General features: G+C 38.7%; 1 protein-coding gene across 9 annotated transcripts in view; it reads right to left on the bottom strand.

Annotated features, from left to right (window-relative positions):
• Window positions 1-17207, bottom strand: part of SUCLG2 (succinate-CoA ligase GDP-forming subunit beta) — a 626520-nt gene that overhangs the window by 459733 nt on the left and 149580 nt on the right. For all 9 annotated transcript variants that reach the window (XR_014064918.1, XR_014064922.1, XR_014064917.1 and 6 more), the window contains exons 8-9: window positions 3538-3699; window positions 1298-1440 (exon numbers count right to left, since the gene is read on the bottom strand). Coding sequence is in view for 2 of the 9 variants with exons in the window: in XM_081528439.1 (XP_081384565.1) it covers window positions 1298-1440; window positions 3538-3699 (305 nt within the window). In the remaining 7 variants the exon portion in view is untranslated. The remainder of the gene's footprint in view (window positions 1-1297; window positions 1441-3537; window positions 3700-17207) is intronic.

The raw sequence follows: 17207 nt of genomic DNA, 5'->3' as shown, positions 1-17207 counted from the left end.
CGCCAGGCCTCTCTGTCCATCACCAACTCCCGGAGTCTACCCAAACTCATGTTCATCGAGTCGGTGATGCCATCCAACCATCTCATCCTCTGTCGTCCCCTTCTCCTTCCGCCCCCAATCCTACCCAGCATTAGGGTCTTTTCCAATGAGTCAACACTTCGCATGAGGTGCCCAAAGTATTGGAGCTTCAGCTTCAACATCAGACCTTCCAATGAACACCCAGGACTGATCTCTTTTAGGATGGATTGATTGGATCTGCTTGCAGTCCAAGGGACTCTCAAGAGTCTTCTCCAACACCACAGTTCAAAAGCATCAATTCTGCGGCGCTCAGCTTTCTTCACTGTCCAACTCTCACATCCATACATGACCACTGGAAAAACCATAGCCTTGACTAGACGGACTTTTGTTGGCAAAGTAATGTCTCTGCTTTTAAACATGCTATCTAGGTTGGCCATAACCTTCCTTCCAAGGAGTAAGCGTCTTTTAATTTCATGGCTGCAGTCACCATCAGCAGTGATTCTGGAGCCCAAAAAAGTAAAGTCTGACATTGTTTCCACTGTTTCCCCATCTATTTCCCATGGAGTGATGGGACCAGATGCCGTGATCTTAGTTTTCTGAACGTTGAGCTTTAAGCCAACTTTTTCACTCTCCTCCTTCACCTTCATTAAGAGGCTCTTTAGTTCTACCAAATACCTACTATGCACCTAGCATGACAGCTACATTCTAGTTAAGAAGAAAAACTGCCCATGGAATGACATTATATGTACTTCGAGCATATGTTACAAGCTGTAAGACATGTAATCATTAGAGATGAAAATTCAAAAGCATATAGAAGGATGTGAGGTCATCATTTTCCAGTAATACATAATATTATAACTCAGTAATTTTCTTGTCTTAATCTTATAAATACCTCAACACCTTTGAAGAAGGGATCTGAGACTCAGTCCTCTCTAATTCACATAAGCATAGAACTTCATATTGTTAAGTACACACAAAAAATATTTCATGCCAACCAATATTTCTTTATTTGCACGACACTGTTTAAAAAAACTTCCTTCCACCTCTCAGAACTTTATAAGCACAGGCCCTGAAGTAAGATCCTAGGGGTAATTATAAGCCTTTTATCCAGACGATTTAAGCCATCATGAATTCCAGTGTTATGATATAAGGCAGTATTGACACCTGGGGCTGGAAAGTATTATACATGTGCTGGCTTAATCCTCAGCAGGAACAAGGTAGATCATTATGTTGAGAAATCATTACACCATGCAACCTCTCCTACAAAAAGAGAAGTTACCTTAGGATCGGCTGTGAGTAGTTTGAATGCTTGATATACTTGAGATTCCTTTACACCACCACCAAGATCCAAGAAGTTGGCTGGTTTCCCACCATTCAGGAAAATGATGTCACAGGTAGCCATGGCAAGTCCAGCACCATTAACTGTGAAATGCAAATGGTACACAAGATACGATAAATATAGCAACATCAAAGGGTGCATAAACTTTGGCCCTTCTCCATATTACTAAAAGAGAAACCTGACATTAATAAGCCAGTTTCCAGCCTACTTACATTCTATTCAACCAGATAAATTCATAGACTTTAAAAATAAAGAAACAGAAAATGTACAAAGAATAAACAAAATATACCCAGGAATGGGGAGAAGGATTTATTGAGAAGTTAAATCAATCTGGGAAAAACAAAGAAGGGAAGAGCTTCATTCAGTAAGCAATAAATTTGGACTATTAATAGAGGGAAGAGTTTTAGGTTCTACACAGTATAAAGTTTAAGAGATTTGGGAGAGAGGGAAAAGGCTATGAAAAATTGCTAGAGCCTATCAGTTACATCCTTTTAATATTCTTTAAGAGATTTGAGTAAAGAATGTGATTTTTTCCCATTTTTTGCTTGCTGTGAATATGCTCCTTTGAATGTGGCATCCCTCAGGGGGTTGAACCATAGGGGTTCCAACTTCAACAGGACTGAAACGCTTTTTTACACTCAGTGCAACTATGCATGTTTATGTGTTCTCTGGAGAAACGTAGAAAACAAATGAACAAATGACAGCATCAAAACAATATTCCTAACCCCTGTTACTGTTTCAAATCAATGTAAGAAATGTTCGCTAGCAACCTGATCATTAAAACTAGAACTAAAATATGCCAACATCCTAGAAGCTTTCTTTAAGAAAACAGGGAGTTTTAACATCAAAATTCTTATTTTCCAGAGCTAAGTTTTATTGATCAATTGCACTTCTTTTGCTTCCTATGCCTAATTGTAGGGAATTATTTTCCTTAGTTAGAAAGTCCTTCCCCCACACACAAAAAAATCTCCTGAACATTATAAAAACTCTTCAGGTAAAGTACCTTTCACATTTTCTGACTCTTGTATTCCTCAGATAATGCCTATGAATTGTGACTAACTAAGCCTGGAACAACTAATATAAAAATAATTTATATATGATCTTAAAACAATGTGAAATGTGTTAATCCTACCTTCTAAGACTGCTACCTTGGCCAAATCATGCATACTCCTACAGAGGCTACAGAGAATATGCATTTAATTTGCTCTAAACACATCATTAAGTCTTTCCCCTTTCTAAATGCCTCCAAATATTGAGAGCATATTAGCTTATCAAGATAAGAATGATGTGAGTGATCTAGTACATGAGAGTTTTTGCTCCAATATAAAGAAAGAGCTTTCGGTATCACTTGTAATTGGATGTCATTTTCTACTGTATGAACAGGAAACTACTAGATGAGGTCTGTTCAGTTCTGAATATAATGATACTGTTGCTTTAATGAGCTACAAATCTTTTTTATTTTAATTCCATTAAGATTAAGACCTCGGTTTCAAGTGCAATGAACTGGTTCCACCAGAAACAGAAGAGTATAAATCTCAGTATTATATGCTGTGGACAATAACAGAAATTGTATTGCCTCTTTAGACCCATTCTTATCTCTGCTAATAAGCCAGTTTCACAAATTTAGATGACTATGATAAAATCAATTGTCTTATTAATAAGCTGACATAATGGAGTAAACATTTGATCTTTGGTTTTCACAGAACCTCCAACTTTAGTATAATGATTAAAGCATGCATTCTCTTCTACTTTGTCTAAGAAAGCAATATATTTTAAACACAAATTTTGGCAAAGGTTCTGACGTTTACTAGCCAAAGTTTAACTGAGATGCTTTAAAATACTGGTCCTGAACTGGGGTGACTGTGCTTACCAGAAGGTAATGTCTGGAGACATTTTTGATTGTCACAACTGCTGACAATGCAGCAAAGGAAAGAGCCCGAGAGCAAAGAATTACCCACCCAAAACGTCCATAGGGCAAGAAGTGAGAAACCTTGCTTTAAACCAGTGACCGCTGGTCAAGATGAACTTTTCAAAGACATTTTGGGTTTTTTTTTTAAGTGTTTTTGGCTACAAAAATCTCATATGTTCACTTGCGATTGGGAAATAACATTTTGGAAACCAGTGGTCTCTAAACTCTGCAAAAATTCACAAATTATTATTTTGATATAATGCTTTCTTACCAAAACAGGCAATGTTCCCGTCCAGGCCTATGTATTTTAGATCATATCTGGCAGCTTCATTTTCAATGGGTTCATTCTCTGATTTGTCATCCATAGCAAATATATCCTTTTGTCGGAATTCTGCGTTGTCATCAAAGTTTATCTTGGCATCAAAACAGACAACTAATAAAGAAAACACAAACATACCTAAATATCTCCTAAGGATCTACAAATTATTGGGTTGGCCAAAAAGTTCATTCAAGTTTTTCTGTCAGATGTAACAGAAAGGCTGAAATGAACTTTTTGGCCAATCCAATAAGTTCTCCAGGCTGAAAAGCACAGGAGAAATAAAATCGAATACTGTCATTTTTTCTCAAGCTTCAGACAGGAGATGCTGTTAAGGCTTTATCTTTAAACTTTAAGACTACAAAGACAAATGTGACATGATCCCTGTTTCAAGGCACTTACATTCTAATAGAAAGCATAATAATTTTTATCTGTTGGTTTCTATGAAACGACAATATAAGTTGCCATCACTCTTTAAAAGCTACATACTGGCATAGCTAAATATAGCTTTGATTTGCAATTTTTATTACAGTTCCTATTTTTAGTAGTTAACCTTTCCTGTCAATGCAAAGAGAGACTAGACAATGCAAAGAGGACAACAATTGCTCTCCTCCTACAGCCATCTTCTGATGTTGCAAAATGAAGTTTTTATTTAGTCACTATCCTCACTAATATGTCTAGAAGATTTAGTGGAAAGAACACCAAGTCAGAATCATTAGATTTTTTCACTTATTTGATCCTTAACTAACTCTGTAACCTTGATAAAAATAACCTACTTTCTTGCTGGACCTGTTTTCTTATTTGAAAAATGGAAAAAGACAATCCTCAGACTGCTGATATACTTACTCTGGAGTCTGCTAAAAGTGATCTTGATGTGAGCAGGACCATCTTATGATTCTTGTAATTCATGTTACAAAACATTAAATGGCCAAGACTGGTCAGTTACAATGGAAGGCTGCCAGGCATTATTAGCACCACGGTCTCCACCGGCTGGTGCTGGCAGGAATCTCTAACTCTCCTACTGGTGAGGAGCCCTGGACACAGTGAAACTCAGTCAGTGACAGGAATGGATCACAGATAGTTTTCCTTCACTTGTAGATCTTCCACATGTACAGTCAGGGAGCTACTGCGGTGGGGAGTGATGGCATTCTGGTGTCTTGGATCTGATCTCTTTTATTACATCCTTTAGGACAGAAATTATTGTCTAGGATGATACTCCATAATAATCTTCTACTTCACTTGGGATAGTGACAGGCAGGGATCTATGACCGTGAATTTAGATATTATTCATTCTCCACCAGCACTGCTCATAGGCACCTAAGTACTTTCAGCAAAACAATCACCTATGTGTATTTCACTCAAAGGTAATGACCAGGGTTTGTTAATACCACCTGCTTCTTATGAAAAGAAAATGTTGTTAACTTGTAGCATCCTGGAGTTAAAGACTACAGAGAAAGGTTTTTTATTTGTTAAGTCTTTTTACCACAATAAGTAAGGATTTTGGTACAAATCTGTGCACAACTGCCATATTAACATCAAAGAATTCTCAGCATAAATAAAAGTCCAAACCACAAAGTACTTAAAGTAGCAATGAATGACAAGGGACAATCTTATATTGACTTTAATCTCTGCCTCAGTCCTTTGTCTTCCCACAAAACGTCCAAACACTTTACCCACATACTTTGAATATACAGAGCAAATGATAATTACTTTTCAGAAATCTTAATGACAGGATCCTACGTTAGCAAAGGAACTGGCCAATGTTCTCTGCTTGCTACAGTAGCATTGTCTCAGCAATAAGTGACTTGTATAACAATCAGTAGGAAAGCAATGTTGCTGATGGCTTTCCCCTGGGTTTATAAACATATTTTAATTAATTTATTAGCAATTTTAGCTCCTCCATTACTCATTGTCAAGATTAATTGGAACCAACATGGAACAACAGACTGGTTCCAAATAGGAAGAGGAGTATGTCAAGGCTGTATATTGTCACCCTGCTTATTTAACTTATATGCAGATTACATCATGAGAAACGCTGGGCTGGAGGAAGCACAAGCTGGAATCAAGATTGCCGGGAGAAATATCAATAACCTCAGATATGCAGATGACACCACCCTAATGGCAGAAAGTGAAGAAGAACTAAAGAGCCTCTTGATGAAAGTGAATGAGGAGAGTGAAAAAGTTGGCTTAAAGCTCAACGTTCAGAAAACTAAGATCATGGCATCAGGTCCCATCACTTCATGGCAGATAGATGGGGAAACAGTGGAAACAGTGGCTGACTTTATTTTTCTGGGCTCCAAGATCACTGCAGATGGTGACTGCAGCCATGAAATTAAAAGACGTTTACTTCTTAGAAGGAAAGTTATGACCAACCTAGACAGCACATTAAAAAGCAGAGACATTACTTTGCCAACAAAGGTCCGTCTAGTCAAGGCTATGGTTTTTCCAGTGGTCATAATGTCTGGATGTGAGAGTTGGACTATAAAGAAAGCTGAGCACCGAAGAATTGATGCTTTTGAACTGTGGTGTTGGAGAAGACTCTTGAGAGTCCCTTGGACTGCAAAGAGATCCAACCAGTCCATCCTAAAGGAGATCAGTCCTGGGTATTCATTGGAAGAATTGATGTTGAAGCTGAAACTTCAATACTTTGGCCACCTGATGCGAAGAGCTGACTCACTGGAAAAGACCCTGATGCTGGGAAAGATTCAGGGCAGGAGGAGAAGGGGACGACAGAGGATGAGATGGCTGGATGGTATCACCGACTTGATGGACATGGGTTTGCGTGGACTCAGGGAGTTGGTGATGGACAGGGAGGCCTGGTGTGCTGCGATTCATGGGGTCACAAAGAGTCAGACACGACTGAGCGACTGAACTGAACTGAACATGTTCAGAATGAATGGGCAAATGCTATGAAACTGACTTCCTAAGTGAAGAGTTTCAAATAAAAGAATTCTTGGTCAAGATCAATAAACCAGTATATCAAAATAGGTCCAGGCTGATCTTTGCTCCTTGCAAAGACTACAAGCTACTTGAGAGAGAGTATAATTAATAGGTATGTATGCAACGCTCAGAAAGCAGTCTCAGCTTAATGTCTGCAAAGTCAGATTTTCAAAAGTCTCTTTTTCCTGTAGTATGGCATGTATGCCTAGTACAGAAATGAGTTCACTGTTTGGGGACCACCTTGAGAGAACTTAAGAGTTAACCAAGGACTTAATGTTGGTGACAGCAGGATGATAAGGTTATCTGTAGGTAGGAAAAAGGTGTCTTTACAATGGGCCCTTGCCAAACATTCTCTCTCGGTAGAGAAAAGTTAACAACATAATTAGGTCAAACGTATATATGTCCAAGTGCTTTTAGAAGTTAAAAACACTACACAAAGAGGAAGCAAATAAAGCAAGTTAAGAGTAAAGAAAGATAACCAAAATTGAACTGCCATCATTAATACCTAAATTTTTTCTGGGGAGGGTGGTGGCGGAGGGGAAATAAGGCATTTTGAGGTACATGGAATCTGTTAAGACACACATTTGTTACATGTGCTCGGTATTCTTAAAACGGTTTGAAACAAACCAAGTGCTTTCCAGCCTAACAATCTCAGTTTATAATGCTACATCATCTGAAAGTTTTCCCTTGAACTTGACCACTTAATGTAGACTCTGGTATCCTTCCTAACCAGGGAGCCACTGTCTCTCTTAAGCCCAGTGGTCTTGTCAATCACGTGGGAGCAGAGCCTTTTCTATTGCCTTGTGCTGCTGGAAGGGCAGGATGCATGCAAGCACTTAGCCTCACTGACAGCTGGCACTTACTGGTGATTTTTATTATTACCACTGCCATCTTCTACATGCACAGTGCTTTCTTAGGGCTTCAGAAACAGGACAGGTCCTTAGGGCCCAGGATACAAGATTCTCTTCTCTTCCTATCACTGAAAATGACCTGTACTGTTCCTCTCCCTTATAATCCTAGAATTCTGTTCAGAGTAAATCTAAACTAATGCCTACTGGAGTTTACACATGTACAGATTACCTTTTCCCACAGGAAGGATTTTAATGGTTAGCATTCCAGGCTTTGGAACTGACAGAGAAGATTTTTCTTAAAGGGCGATGTTGAAAGAGATGACTTGGTGATGCTTGAATCACACCACACCTTTGCATAAGGTCAGGGTGGTTATAGATAGGTATAAAAAAGCCCCAAGTGAGACTCTAAGTTAGGCGGGGGTGGAGTATAGCCCTTTGGCCAGCTCACTGCCTGTTTTTGTAACCACAGTTTTACTGTTATTCAGTCACAACCATTCATTTACATACCTCTCTGGTTGCTGTCCCAAAACAACAGCAGAAATGAGTGGCTGCAAGAGAGGCCTCCAAACCCCCTAATATTTACTAACTGTCACTTTACAGAAACAGGTTGCCACTCCCAGCAAAGCTCCAGTTCTCATCACATCCATATCCTACTTTAACAACTGAAAAAATAGACACAGGTATCATATATGTATTAGTGAGAGAGAAATTTAGAAAAGTGCATCATAGTAATGTGAAAACAAAACAGTGTAACAAACTAAAACAAAACCTGCAGCTTGCACAAAAGGAACAGATCAATCCCTGAACACTGATTGACTCTTATATGCTAATTTCCCCCCTGTAAGATCCCCTCCAAGAACACTTTCAGAACTGGTGGGTTAAAAATGGATTGTTTATGTCAATAAGAGCACAATAAAATAAACGTCCTTGCTCAGACCTTGGCTTTTTCATTTAATAAAACAATACACTATGGTAAAATATATTTTTGGAGGTGCTGAGCTTGGTTCAGACATTAAGATTTTCAATGTCACATTAATGACACTTCAATTCTATAGAAAATTCAACTTGAACAAAGGCCATTCTATGTAAAAAGTGGGTGAAAAACATATCTATTAATATTTATAAAACAATTTTCACCATCAAAAGCACATGGTTACATGCTTGAAAGATTATACAAATGAATTTTCCTTCTGAACAAATATCAAAGAAAGCTGTGGTACTTATATTCATAGGGTGTTTTTGTTGTCGTTTAATGGTGTGAGATTCTGTGAGCTGCTAATTCAACAGCCCTGATGAACAATGTGACTGGCAGTTATTGGCCTCTGACCCTAGAGTTTTAACAGAAGAATGTGCCACAGAATTAAACAAAAGAAAAATACATTTCAGAGTGGAAATTCACACATAAAAGAAAATAAACACAACAGGAAATAAGACTGCAGTAATTAGTTTGAAAAATTAACTTGTCTGCAGCAATGTACTGAATTTGATTTATGATAAATAACCATACAGTGCCTCAGAAATGCACTTTGCCAAGATGGCCTTGAAAGCTGATACTTCCCAATTAGTCCCAATTTCTGTTAAATGTTAATGTATGAGGAGTTGTATACTTTTAGAGAACTTTTCTTTAGTTGCTGTGAAAGGAGAAAAATAGATACTAGGCGGGAGGGAACTTCAGAGGGAGGTAAAGAACTGAGAATGTTCTCGAAAATAGAGTCTTATGTATAAAGAGAGAAATACAGAGAAACACCCACCAACAACCTGGGCACAGAGCAACAGGATGGTTATTTAGAGAAATTAATCTGAAGAAAGAAAGGAATTTGATATGCCATTTAACTTTGGATCAGTTCAGTTCAGTCGCTCAGTCGTGTCCGACTCTTTGAGACCCCATGAATCACAGCACGCCAGGCCTCCCTGTCCATCACCAACTCCCGGAGTCTACCCAAACCCATGTCCATTGAGTCGGTGATGCCATCCAACCATCTCATCCTCTGTCGTCCCCTTCTCCTCCTGCCCCCAATCCTACCCAGCATTAGGGTCTTTTCCAGTGAGTCAACTCTTCGCATGAAGTGGCCAAAGTATTGGAGTTTCAGCTTCAACATCAGTCCTTCCAATGAACACCCAGGACTGATCTCCTTTAGGATGGACTGGTTGGATCTCCTTGCAGTCCAAGGGACTCTCAAGAGTCTTCTCCAACACCACAGTTCAAAAGCATCAATTCTTCGGTGCTCAGCTTTCTTCACCGTCCAACTCTCACATCTATACATGACCACTGGAAAAACCATAGCCTCGACTACACGGATCTTTGTTGGCAAAGTAATGTCTCTGCTTCTAAATATGCTGTCTAGGTTGGCCATAACCTTCCTTCCAAGGAGTAAGCCTCTTTTAATTTCATGGCTGCAATCACCATCAGCAGTGATTTTGGAGCCCCAAAAAATAAAGTCTGACACTGTTTCCACTGTTTCCCCATCTATTTCCCATGACGTGATGGGACCAGATGCCATGATCTTAGTTTTCTGAACGTTGAGCTTTAAGCCAACTTTTTCACTGTCCTCGTTCACTTTCATCAAGAGGCTCTTTAGTTCTTCTTCACTTTCTGCCATAAGGGTGGTATCATCTGCATATCTGAGGTTATTGATATTTCTCCCGGCAATCTTGATTTCAGCTTGTGTTTCTTCCAGCCCAGCGTTTCGCATGATGTACTCTGCATACAAGTTAAATAAGTGGGGTGACAATATACAGCCTTGACGTACTCCTCTTCCTATTTAGAACCAGTCTGTTGTTCCATGTCCAGTTCTAACTGTTGCTTCCTGACCTGCATACAGGTTTCTCAAGAGACAAGTCAGATGGTCTGGTATTTCCATCTTATTCAGGATTTTCCACAATTTATTGTGATCCACACAGTCAAAGGCTTTGGCATAGTCAATAAAACAGAAATAGACGTTTTTCTGGAACTCTCTTGCTTTTTCAATGATCCAGTGGATGTTGGCAATTTGATCTCTGGTTCCTCTGCCTTTTCTAAAACCAGCTTGAACATGTGGAAGTTCACGGTTCACGTATTGCTGAAGCCTGGCTTGGAGAATTTTGAGCATTACTTTACTAGCGTGTGAGATGAGTGCAATTGTGCGGTAGTTTGAGCATTCTTTGGCATTGCCTTTCTTTGGGATTGGAATGAAAACTGACCTTTTCCAGTCCTGTGGCCACTGCTGAGTTTTCCAGATGTGCTGGCATATTGACTGCAGCACTTTCACAGCATCACCTTTCAGGATTTGAAACTTTGGATCACCCAGCCTTAATTCCCATGGAATCTTGGCCAGGGAGTCTCGGTTTTAAATTGGGTTTAATTTCTTTAGCTCAGTGAATGAATTTGGTCTCCAACTGATGAAAATGCCTTAGAGCAGGAATTCTTAATCTCAGGACTACTGACATATTGAGTGAGATTATTTTCTGACGAGGGAGACAGCACTGTGCACTATATGATGTTTAGTAGCATCCCTGGCCTCTATCCTCTAGAAGCAAGTAACATCACACATTCCAAGTTGTAACATGCAAAAACGGGTGCTAACTAGATTCACTATGGTGATCATTTGGCTAAAGAGATACAGACACAGATATAAATCAAATCAGTATGGTATACACTTGAAACTAACATAAGTTTATATGTCAATTTTATTTTAGTAAAAAAAAAAAAATGTGTCTAGATGTTGCCAAGGGTCCCTGGGTAACAAGATGCCCATCCTTGCCACTGAGAAACATTGTTTTAAAGATATCAAAGAAAAGTGTCTATGTGCAGGCAGATCTGACTGAAAGTGGGGCGAAAAGAAATAGGACATAAACTCTCACAATGGCTTACAAAATAAGTAAATGAATGAAGATAGGAAAATTTTTTTTTTTTTTTAATCCTGATTTTTACCTAGCTACAGATTTAATGAACAAAATCTGGCACTACAATTAGACAGTAAGCAAAATAGTCCATTTCTCTCTATTTAATTGATAGCTTGCTTTCAGTTCAAGAAAAGTTAGGTCATTCTCATAGACATGTTTTGACTCAATGTTCCTTTTTCCACAGAAAAACTGCCTTTTTCTGACACCATGTGATTCCAGCAGGACCCAAGTAGGACCAATCAGTATCATCTGAAAGGATTGTTAAAGGCTGCTGAAGGAGGAGGATGGGAACTGGGAACCATCTTCACTGACAGCTCCAGAGATGCTGGCTGACAAAGATGCAGAGTTAGAAGTAAGCAGCCATGGACAAGCAGAGAATCCCTGATTCCCTTCATTCCTTTAGTCAGTTCACTCCTAAACTTCTGTGTAACACAAGTAAAATCAGAACCCTCGTCCTCAGGGGGCTTTTTAACAAAACCCAGGCTGATGCAAGTCTCTGTCACTAACAACCATTATAATCCTAACTAACAGACACTAAACTACATTACAGTCAGTAGTGCCAACTTATATGTTTGAACCAGACTATTAATCACACTGGAAAAAAATCATTCTTTGGGTGTACTTCTTACCAAAAATTCCCCACGGCAGACTGAGTAGTATAGATATTATCGAGGCCAATGCAATTTATTCCACTATGTACGATTCATAGGACCAGTCCTGGATTTTTAAAGAATATTCAACAAGTAACAGAAGACAAGAAAGTTTTTACAAAGGAACTATACAATGAGTAAGTTTAAAATAAAATTTTTAAAGTAAAAAGTTAGGTAAAATGCCACTTTCTTAAACTTCTAAATTATAAGAGTAACTGTTACACAAAGTTTTAATGGGAAAGGAAATATATTTTGCTTGTTGTTGAGTGGCTCAGTCATATCCAACTCTTTGTGACCCCACGAACCGTAGCACATCAGGCTTCCCTGTCCTTCACCATCTCCCGGAGCTTGCTCAAACACATCCACTGAGTCAGTGATGATATCCAAGCATCTCATCCTCTGTCGTCCCCTTCTCCTCCTGCCTTCAATCTTTCCCAGCATCAGCGTCTTTTCCAATGAATCAGCTCTTCACATTAGATGGCCAAGTATTCGAGCTTCAGCTGCACCATCAGTCCTTCCAATGGATACTCAGAATTGATTTCCTTTAGGATTCACTGGCTTGATCTCATTGCAATCCAAGGGACTCTCAAGAGTCTTCTCCAACATAGTTCAAAGGCATCAATTCTTTGCCACTCAGCGTTCTTTACAGCCCAGCTCTCACACCCATACATGACGACTGGAAGAACAATACCTTTGACTAGACAGACTGGTTGCAGCAAAGTAATGTCTCTGCTTTTTAATATGCTCTCTAGGTTGGTCACAGCTTTCCTTCCAAAGAAAGAGTGTCTTTGAATTTCATGGCTGCAGTCACCATCTGCAGTGATTTTGGAGCCAAAGAAAATAAAGTCTGTCACTGTTTCACTGTTTCCCCATCTATTTGCCATAAATGGATGGGAATGGGGATGCCATTATCTTAACTTTTTGAATGTTGAGTTTTAGGCCAGCTTCTTCACTCTCCTCTTTCACCTTCATCAAGAGGCTATTTAGTTCCTCTTCACTTCCTGCCATAGGGTGGTGTCATCTGCATAGCTGAGATTATTGATATTTCTCCCAGCAATCTTGATTCCAGCTTGTGCTTCATCCAGCCCACCATTTCGCATAATGTATTCTGCATATTTAAATAAGCAGGGTGACAACATACTGCCTTGACATACTCCTTTCCCAATTTGGAACCAGGCCATTGTTCCATGTCTGGTTTTAACTATTGCTTCTTGACCTGCATACAAGGTTCCCAGGAGGCAGGTAGTGGTCTGGTATTTCCATCTCTTGAAGAATTTTCCAGTTTGTTGTGATCCACACAGTCAAAGGCTTTAGCATAGTCAATGAAGCAGAAGTAGACATTTTTCTGGAATTCTCTTGTTTTTTCTATGACCCAGTGGATGTTGGCAATTTGATCTCTGGTTCCTCTACCTCTTCTAAATCCAGCATGTACATCTGGAAGTTCTCAGTCCACGTAATGTTTAGTCCTCACTTAAAGGATTTTGAGCACGACCTTGCAAGCATGTGAATGAGTGTAACCATGCAGTAGTTTGAACATTCTTTGGCATTGTCCTTCTTTGGGACTGTAATGAAAACTGATCTTTTCCCATCCTGTGGCCATTGCTGAGTTTTCCAAATTTGCTGGCATCTTGAGTGCAGTACTTTCACAACATCATCTTTTAGGATTTGAAATAGCTCAACTGGAATTCCATCACCTCCACTAGTTTTGTTCATAGTGATGCTTCCTAAGGCCCAGTTGACTCCGCATTCCAGTATGTCTGGCTCTAGTTGAGTGATCACACCACTGTGGTTATCGGGGTCATGAAGATCTTTTTTGTATAGTTCTTCTGTGTATTCTTGCCACCTCTTCTTAATATCTTCTGCTTCTTTTAGGTCTATACCATTTCTGTCCTTCATTGTGCCCATCTTGGTGTCTCTAATTTTCTTGAAGAGATCGCTCATGCTTGTGCTCAGTCACTTCGGTTATGACTGACTCTGTGGGACCCTGTGGTCTACAGCCTGCCAGGCTCCTCTGTCCATGGGATTCTCCAAAGTAAGAATACTAGAATCGGTTGCCATTACCCTCCTCCAGGGGATCTTCCCAATCCAGGTATCGAACCCATGGCGTTTTCTGTGTCTTCTGCATTGCGGGCAGATTCTTCACCACTGAGCCACCTGGGAAGCCCTGAAGAGATCTCTAGTCTTTCTCATTCTACTGTTTTCCTACATTTTTTTTTTACATTGTTTACTTAGGAAGTGTTTCTTATCTCTCCTTGCTATACTTTGGAACTCTGCATTGAGATGAGTGTATCTCTCCTTTCCTTTTTGCCTTTTGCTTCTCTTCTTTTCTCAGCTATTTGTAAGGCCTCCTCAGGCAACTATTTTGCCTTTTTGCATTTCTTTTTCTTGGGGATGGTTTTGGTCACTACCTCCTGTACAATGTTATGAACCTCCGTCCATAGTTCTTCAAGCACTCTGTCTATCAGATCTTATCCCCTGAATCTACTTCTCACTTCCACTGTATAATCATAAGGGATTTGACTTAGGTCATACCTGAATGGCCTAGCGGTTTTCCCTACTTTCTCCAATTTAAGTCTGAATTTTGCAATCAGAAGTTCATTATCCAAGCCACAGCCAGCTCCCTGTAATGTTTTTGCTGACTGTATAGAGCGTCTCCAACTTTGGCTGAAAGTAATTATTATTATTGGCTGAAAATAATCAATCTGATTTTGGTATTGACCATCTGGTGATATCCATGTGTACAGTCATCTCTTCCGTTGCTGGAAGAGGGTGTTTGCTATGACCAGTGCATTCTCTTAGCAAAACTGTTAGCTTTTGACCTGCTTCATTTTGTACTCCAAGACCAAACCTGACTGTTACTCCAGTTATCTTGACTTTCTTCTTTTGCATTCCAGTCCCATATGAAGAAAAGGACATCTTTTTTGTTAGTTCTAAGAGATCTTGTAGGTCTTCACAGAACCATTCAGCTTCTTCAGCATTAGTGGTTGCTATATATTTTCCTATTATTGATCTAAAAAGAAAAACTTTAAATATTCTGATTATAAATATTGTCAATATTCCTAAACTATATATGGCTGCTTTTATAGTTCCTAAATAAAGGAAAGTTTTAGGGAACTGTGACAATGATGAAGTTAATTTGTACATTTGGTCATTAATCGATGTTTCCTAATTGGGTTTAATTTGACTACTGCTCATTAGAGTTATAAACCAACATGTTCATTTAACTGTGATTATAATTCAATAGCTGAACCTTTATGGTACAATGAACAAATTAATAGCTAAACTTTCCTGTTAAAAATATCATATAAGACTTATGTTTTAATGAACTGTATACATGGAATGTATTTTACGGGGATTCCTTCAAAAAAGCTCGATAATTATACTTTCTCCTAATAATAATTAAAAAGAAAACCAGATTTCATAAGGTTTTACAAACATTCTCTAGGAAAAGGTTCTCATATCCCTTTTCCCTGCTGCAAACCATTTTGTGACTGACAGCTTCCCAAAGGGTTAAATGAAAATGCCATTTTTATCCCATTCTGTGGCTCAATTCCCAATTTTTTGTTACTATGAAATAACTAGGTTGCTTGTGCATAGTAGCTTAATAATATATGTATGACCTTTAAGAACTTAGAGTGAACTTCCTCTCTTGGATTTAATTATCAGCCACTCAATGCAGCATGAATTTTAACTGATACTCTCAAACTGGAGACTATTTCTAGATCACTCTGATTAAAGCACATTAATAGCTTAAGAAGGAAAAAACAGAAAAGAAAGCAGGTAACCATAAGTTAGTTTGGCATATCAGAAACAACATGCATACCAGACCATGAAAGACAAGGCTTTGAATCCCAGCTCCAGTATCTAGCTGCCCTTGGGGGAAACAAATTCATTTTTCAGTATTCTATAAAACGGGGATAACAACTCCTAACTCTGCAGGATTATCTTAAATGATAAAAAAGAAGACACATACGTTTATCACAGCACTGGATATATGAGATCAAGAAACAATTTTCTTCCCCCCTCTCTAGAAAATACTGATTATTTTACAGTCAAAAGCAATTTTTAAAATATTTAATTATACAGGTAGTTTGCTTATAAACCACCAGACAAAAAATTTTATCTAGTGGTCATTTGTGTAAGCCATGAAACTTATTAATTTCAATGGCTTCTTAAACATGAGCTCTTTGCCTGTCCTAATTTGAAACCTTCAAAAATATACAAACAAAACAAAAATAAATAGATAAAAATATAAAATCTATACCTTTCCTGGTCTACTTTTATATTACCTGAGAAGAACAACTATATTTTATGAATGGGTGGGACTAGCCTATTTTGTGTCTGACACTGGATGCTTATTACACAGTCATCAGTCACCTCACTTTGAAAACTGCCCTACAAGATAGGTTATCATGTTTTTACTCACTGTTTTGGATTTACGAACAAAAAAAAAACCCTGAGGGTTAGCCCATGTACGTGGCTGGAACATGGCAATCCCAGGCCTCTCTAGGTTTTAGGGACATGATATTTTAGATTTTCTGACTCTGACTATATAGTCTCTGAAATATACTAGAGAAAAAGCATTGTACCATCCACACTAGTCTACAACTTATTTGTATTTGCATATAATGGGTATTTATCAGCCCAGTGGTAAATCCTTATTTACTGGCGGCCCACAATATGCTAAGCAAAAAGTAAGAAATGAGGTTGAAATATACTTTAAAAAGGCAAGGTTCCTGGAATTTACCAGTACATTTTGGTAACACTATCCTATTCCCTTGATATTCTACCTCCTACCCTAAACATGCATATCTTTAAGCTTTTGCTCTCAAATTAATAAGACCTTACTAAATACTTGCTGTATGCAAGCCAGTGCAATTGTGTTAGGTGCTGAGATGTAAGAGTTACTGATTCACTACAAGTACCCAGTGAAAACACAAAACCTTCCCCACAAAAAAGTCTCCTTCTCCCACCTGAAGCAAAAGCTGCTAACCAAGGGGTGAAAGAGATCGATGATGGGGCATTGGGGATTCTACCATGATGACATAACTTCAGTAGGAGACACAATGTGAAATTATATGCAGATTTAGAGAAACTAAAAAGTTCCAGTTCCATAAAATCAGGTGTATTCATCACGCCCAAGCACTGTGGCTCCTGTTCACACCTAAATCTTTACCATCATAGCAACAAGGAGGGACCTGAAAACTAGGGGATGATGGTAGATGGCTGTTTCTAAATAAAATAAGAAATAACTTCCCGTGAGGCTTGGCATTTGGCTACAAACTCAAGTGCTAAAATGTTC

This window comes from Giraffa tippelskirchi, chromosome 9 (genome assembly GCF_054371585.1).
Source record: "Giraffa tippelskirchi isolate mGirTip1 chromosome 9, T2T-mGirTip1v1.2.pri, whole genome shotgun sequence".
In the NCBI taxonomy this organism is placed as follows: domain Eukaryota; kingdom Metazoa; phylum Chordata; class Mammalia; order Artiodactyla; family Giraffidae; genus Giraffa; species Giraffa tippelskirchi.
This window is presented reverse-complemented; position numbering and strand designations above follow the sequence as displayed.